We start from the raw sequence: 6,112 nt of genomic DNA, 5'->3' as shown, positions 1-6,112 counted from the left end.
AATGAGCTGATCGTGGACTACAGGAAAAGAAGGGCTGAAAAGGCCCCCGTTAACATCGACGGGGCTGTAGTGGAGCGGGTCGAGAGTTTCAAGTTCCTTGGTGTCCATATCACCAACAAACTATCATGGTCCAAACATAGCAAGACAGTTGTGAAGAGGGCACGACAAAACCTTTTCCCCCTCAGGAGGCTGAAAATATTTGGCATGGGCCCCCAGATCCTCAAAAGGTTCTACAGCTGCACCATCGAGAGCATCGGTTGCATCACCGCCTGGTATGGCAACTGCTCGGCATCTGCTCAGTAAGGCGCTACAGAGGGTAGTGCGAATGGCCCAGTACATTGCTGGGGCCAAGCTTCCTGCCATCCAGGACCTATATAATAGGCGGAGTCAGAGGAAAGCCCATAAAAATTGTCAGAGACTCCAGTCACCGAAGTTCTAGACTTTTCTCTGCTACTGCACGGCAAGCGGTTCCCGAGCGCCAAGTCTAGGACCAAAAGGCTCCTCAACAGCTTCTACCCCCAAGCCATTAGACTGCTGAACAATTCATAAAAATCGCCACTGGTCAATCTACATTGAAACCACCCCTCTTGTACACTGCTGCTACTCGCTGTTTTTTTGTTACCTATAAATAGTCACTTCGCCCCCACCTACATGTACAGATTACCTCAACTGGCCTGTACCCCTGCACACTGACTCAGTACCGGTATGTCCTGTACATAGCCTTGTTATTGTTATTCTTATGTTGTTACTTTTTATTATTACTTTTTATTTTAGCCAACTTGGTAAATATTTTCTTCTTCTTAAACTGCGTAAGCATTTCACTGTAAAGTCTAAACTTGTTTTCATGGCATGTGGCAAATAAAATTTGATTTGATATGAGGATCAGTCAATTAAAACAAATGACCTATGGATTTCACATGACTGGGAATACAGATATGCACATTGGTCGCAGGTAGCTTAAAAAAATAGGCCTTAGGATCTCGTCATGGTAATTCTGTGCATTCAAATTGACATCGTTAAAATGCAATTGTGTTCGTTGTCCGTAGCTTATGCCTGCCCATACCATAACCCCACCATGGGGAACTCTGTTCACAACGTTTAGATTCCATATACATGATCTGCGGTTGTGAGGCCAGTTGGACATACTGACAAATTCTCTAAAACGAGGGAGGCGGCTTAAGGTAATTTAATGTTAATTTCTCTATCTGGCAACAGCTCTGGTGGACGGACACTCCTGCAGTCAGCATGCCAATTGCATGCTCCCTCAAAACTTGAGACATCTGTGAGATTGTGTGACAAAACTGCAGATTATACAATGGCATTATATTGTCCCAGCACAAGGTGCACCTGTGTAATGATAATGCTGTTTAATCAGCTTCTTGATATGCCACACCTGTCAGGTAGAGGGATTGTCTTGGCAAAGGAGAAATGGTCACTAACAGGGATTTAAAGATATTTGTGCACAAAAGAGAGAAATAAGATATTTGTGCATATGGAACATTTGAGATATTTATTTCACCTCATGAAACATGGGACCATGTTGTGTTTACTTTTTTGTTCGGTGTATCATGGATGTTGGTTCATGAAAGATATTTGAAAAATGCAAAGTGGAGACGGTCATAACTCATGTGTGGAACACAGTTTCATTATTCAGATTCAATCAGAGCCAACTCAAAATATTTATACTGACAAAAAACAACCATCTAGGGGAGAAGAGCTTTTGTTATGGCCCGGGAGGGTGTATGATACCCAAGAGTCCCATAGGGAGTCCTTTCAACACAGTTCTGTCTCCAGACAGGTGATCATGTCACACAGAGTGTGCCAGAAACAGTGTAGTCTGGAGGGACTTGCTGAGAGCTGGGGTCTATGGTGATGGAGCAAAGGCTCACTGGCACTGGCTTGGCTTTGTTTTTTCACCAGCAGCTGTCTGTCCATTTATATGATGGCCTGGCTGTCATGGCACCAAGGGAGATTGGGGCTTGGGTTACACAGGGGGAGGGGGGTACTCGGGTTTAAATGTATATGAAATGTGTAACTTGAAATAAAATCTAAAATGTTGAAATATTTATCAAATGAATGTGTTACTTGAGAGGAAATCCAACATCTGTGCAATGCACATCATCATGATGACAAATATTGTAGCCCACGACAGGAGTCCTGTCAGATACATGATATATGGCAACTCAGAATTAATTTATCTGATCTACATATTCACCATGTCCATAATAATTATTTAGCCGCATTAGTTTATGAACATCTTATTAACACATCAATCAGTAATTTATGTCTATTTTGTTGATATTCTGATAAACTTCACTATTCAAAAGAATAGGAAAATCAGTCACAGTGAAGGCACCATCTGCTCGAGTAACAAGGGCCCGGGAAGAGCTGCGTAGCGAGCTTGCTCGTGCGATATAGTAGAAAGAGAAACCAAATCTGTCCACGTTGAATAGGTCCTTAATTATAAAGGAGGTGAGTAGTTTTTGAATGGGGAGGGGTGGGCAATGAGTGTCGGATTTAGTCGAGATAAACATAAATTGGTATATTATAAGATTATTAACGCTTAGGTTGTTATGAGTGTACTGATATAAGTGTAATGCACGTGACATCCGGGTGGGAAAAAAACACTATATCAGAGTTGTCCCCTGTAGGCGTTCGATACTGTTTATGCATATTCATGAGGCTAGCAAGCGTCTCTCCATTGAATTACAGTCGGTTAACGGCACCCCCCATCGAATATTAAAAACATAGTTTAAATAAGGAGATGTTTCCACCAATCCAAAGAGAGGTATAGGCGGGAGCTTGACAGCCCGCCATTCCGCTCTGTGGACAACGAATCCCATTGTTAGAGTGGAGACATAAGCATCTCGTCATTATATCCAAATCTCTGTTAAATATTCCACAAATATACGTCACGTACATTATGCGGTTAATTTACATAGCTAGCTACATAACACCGCCCAGTGGGACGAATATGATAATGTTTCTATTCTGGGCTGTCTTTGAAACAGTAGTGGGGGGGAAAACCGCTGGAAAAGTTTGGGAGAGTGTGACAAACCAAGCTCTTCGAGAGACAAGAATCGAAACTCGTTGGGCTCTTTGCCCCAATTTTGGATTACGACATGGACGCTTTGAAGTCGGCTGGAAGGGCAATAATTCGGAGCCCCAGTATCGCTAAACAGTCATGGGGTGTGGGCAGACACAAAAGTAAGTAGTATTGGTAGCAAGCTGACTAGTTAGCATGTGGATACTAGTAAAAGGTAAACGAAAATGTTTATCTATTCTTTCCTATGTAGCTAGAGTAAAGTTTACTTAAAGTAAAGATCATACCTAGACTGAAAGTACTTATGCTCACTCACACACGCATACCGACACACATTCACACTCCTATGCAGCTGCTACTCCGTTCTTTATTCCGAAACATATTATCTATCCTGATGCCTAGTCACCCTGCTTTTATGTACATACCTCTCATACCCATGCACATTTATCTGGTACTAGTACTCCCTGTATATTCCTACATTCTTGTATCTTATTCCTATTGTTACTTTTTTTGTCATTATTTTAACTGCATCGTTGAAGGGATGTAAGCAAGCATTTCCTGATCAAGTCTACACACCAGTTATTCGGCGCGTGAGACAAATACTTGTATTTGTAAACATTTTTTTCATGTGATTGCCGATAGCTCATTAAAGCTAAAACGTGCTAGGAAGATTGTTTGGCTATCATACCAGGTTTCCCCCAGGAAGCGTCTAGCTAGAATAGATTATGACCATACTCTTGTTTACGGGGTTCGGACCAGCCCAATATTGGACTAAAGGAGTCTAAAGTTACTCCTTAGTCCAAGGAACTTGCATGTTCAGTTTAAAGAGAATTGGCCCTGGAAGCCAAAACGGCCAAATAGCCTACTCCATCTAAACGTAAATCGAATCTCAATTCCGGTATAGTTTTAGAAACTATAAATCCCTCAATTTAAAAATCACATCAAAATAATTTCACAGATGCCAAATACACTTACTGTACATTGTTTTAACACCGTTGCAGGTGACAACGTTTTTGGCGTCTGTGTTCAGTTTACACACAGGTGTTCAGAAACACAGATGGCTAATTAGCACACTGTTTTCCATAAACAAAAGCTGTAACATGGAAATATGGCCGTGTGGGAACCTTTACCCTATAAAGGTGTGTATCAGTTTAACCATTTTGTTTTTTGGAAATCATTTCTCACCGATATGAAAGACAAGGTCCTTGTGCTTCCAAAACCGTACCGCAAGCGATGCCAGTTAATGTTCAGACGAAACGTCGCAGCTCCTAACAAAATTCCACGCTACAGAAAACTCCTTCATCCAATGACTCTTATGTGTATTGTAATGGAACTGAGTCATGATCAAGGACTAGGGTCGGACGGGCTGCCTGTTTAGATTAAGACACTGCGGAGCCGGCACGACATATGGCTCAAAAAACAAATTGTCTACACATTTTGCTTCACAAAAAAATGTAAAGGAGTGTTAGCAGAGAGGTCTTAGAGGGGGCTCGATTTAGTTTGTTTTGGTTAACATATAGTCTAAAAACCAAGAAGCTGTAAACACCTTTCAAACACATACTGTGTGATCAACACTTGGGAAATCGGCTTAAAAACAGATTTCTTTACTTATTTTATTACACTGAACAAAAATAGAAATGCAACAATTTCATAGATTTTTACAGAGTTACAGTTCACATAAGGAAATCAGTTAATCTAAATAAATTCATTAGGCCCTAATCTATGGATTTCACATGCTGGGAGGGCACAGGCCCCCAGAGGTCCTGGGCTGGAGTGGTTACACGTGGTCTGCGGTTGCGAGGCCAGTTGGACGTACTGCCAAATTCTCTAAAACATTGTTGGAGACAATTTCTCTACCACAAGCTAACATTCGATTCTCTGGCAACAGCGCTGGTGGACATTCCTTCAGTCAGCATGCCAATTGCACACTCCCTCAAAAGTTGAGACGTCTGTATTGTGTGACAAAACTGCACATTTTAAAGTGACCTTTTATTGTCCCCAGCACAAGGTGCACCTGGGTAATGATCATGCTGTTTAATCAACTTCTTGATTTGCTACACCTGTCAGGTGGATGGGTTATCTTGGCAAAAGAGAAATGGTCACAGACAGGGATATAAACAAATGTGTGCCCACAATTGAAATTAAATAAGCAGTTTGTGTATGAATTCTTATTTTTTTGCTGATATTTTTATTTCAGGTCATGGACCATGGGAGCAACACTGTCCATGTTGTGTTTTATATTATTATTCAGTATAGATAAATCATCTTCATAAATTCTCCATGTCGGCAGATAGCCTAGTGGTTAGAGCGTTGGGCGTAACTAATGCTGTTGCTGGATCGAATCCCTGAGCTGACATGGTAAAAATCTGTCATTTTGCCCCTGAACAAGGCACTGTTCCCTGGTAGGCCGTCATTGTAAATAAGAATTTGTTCTTAACCGACTAGCCAAGTTAACCTTTATTTAATTAAAAAATATATATATCTTCATGCACTACCATTGGCTGTGGAGCTGCATGATTCTCACAATGGCTTTGATCTCTGTCTTCAGTGGTTTGTCACACACATATGATTTGCAGACACGCGAGTGGGTACATATGATCACACTACTGTGTAGTATGGTTTTTCAAAGAGCGGTGTAGCTTCTTGGTAAAACCTTTTTTTAGTTTGGTTTCACAGAGGGAACAACACCCCCTCCCCTTGTCTCGCCTTTCTTTTCTTCATAGATGGTGGGGTCGTTGGTAGCATGATGCCACACGTGCCATGCTGTGCAATCAATGCTTTGTTTTGGTACACTTTCTCTGGGTGAATAATGAGGCTTTCTAAAGGTCTACTTCCTGTCCCCAGTCTCTCCCGGCAGGGACGATGCATGGCCAACAGCCAGGGTTGGTGGAAGCTGATAATGCCCATATATAATCATGGTTACAGATTTATCAGGGCAGCGTTACATCTTCATCTTTTATGTTGTTGACCTCCTAATGCAGGTCATGTGGGCCCTGGCCTGTGATAGCCTCTGGTCTAGACCTGCATTTCCTCTCACCCACACGCTGCCTATTCCTAGCAAGGTCCGGT

The 6,112-nt window shown here is 41.9% G+C and overlaps 1 protein-coding gene across 2 annotated transcripts in view; it reads left to right on the top strand.

Annotated features, from left to right (window-relative positions):
* The first annotated feature begins 2,983 nt into the window (after positions 1–2,983).
* Positions 2,984–6,112, top strand: part of LOC115146295 (low density lipoprotein receptor adapter protein 1-B-like) — a 66,348-nt gene continuing 63,219 nt past the window's right edge. Inside the window, exon 1 of one of the 2 annotated variants that reach the window (XM_029688291.2) lies at positions 2,984–3,207. In XM_029688291.2, the coding sequence (XP_029544151.1) occupies positions 3,123–3,207 (85 nt within the window). In that variant the 5' untranslated portion in view covers positions 2,984–3,122. The remainder of the gene's footprint in view (positions 3,208–6,112) is intronic. The other variant, XM_029688290.2, reaches the window with a different exon arrangement.

This window comes from Oncorhynchus nerka, linkage group LG18 (assembly GCF_034236695.1).
Source record: "Oncorhynchus nerka isolate Pitt River linkage group LG18, Oner_Uvic_2.0, whole genome shotgun sequence".
In the NCBI taxonomy this organism is placed as follows: domain Eukaryota; kingdom Metazoa; phylum Chordata; class Actinopteri; order Salmoniformes; family Salmonidae; genus Oncorhynchus; species Oncorhynchus nerka.
This window is presented reverse-complemented; position numbering and strand designations above follow the sequence as displayed.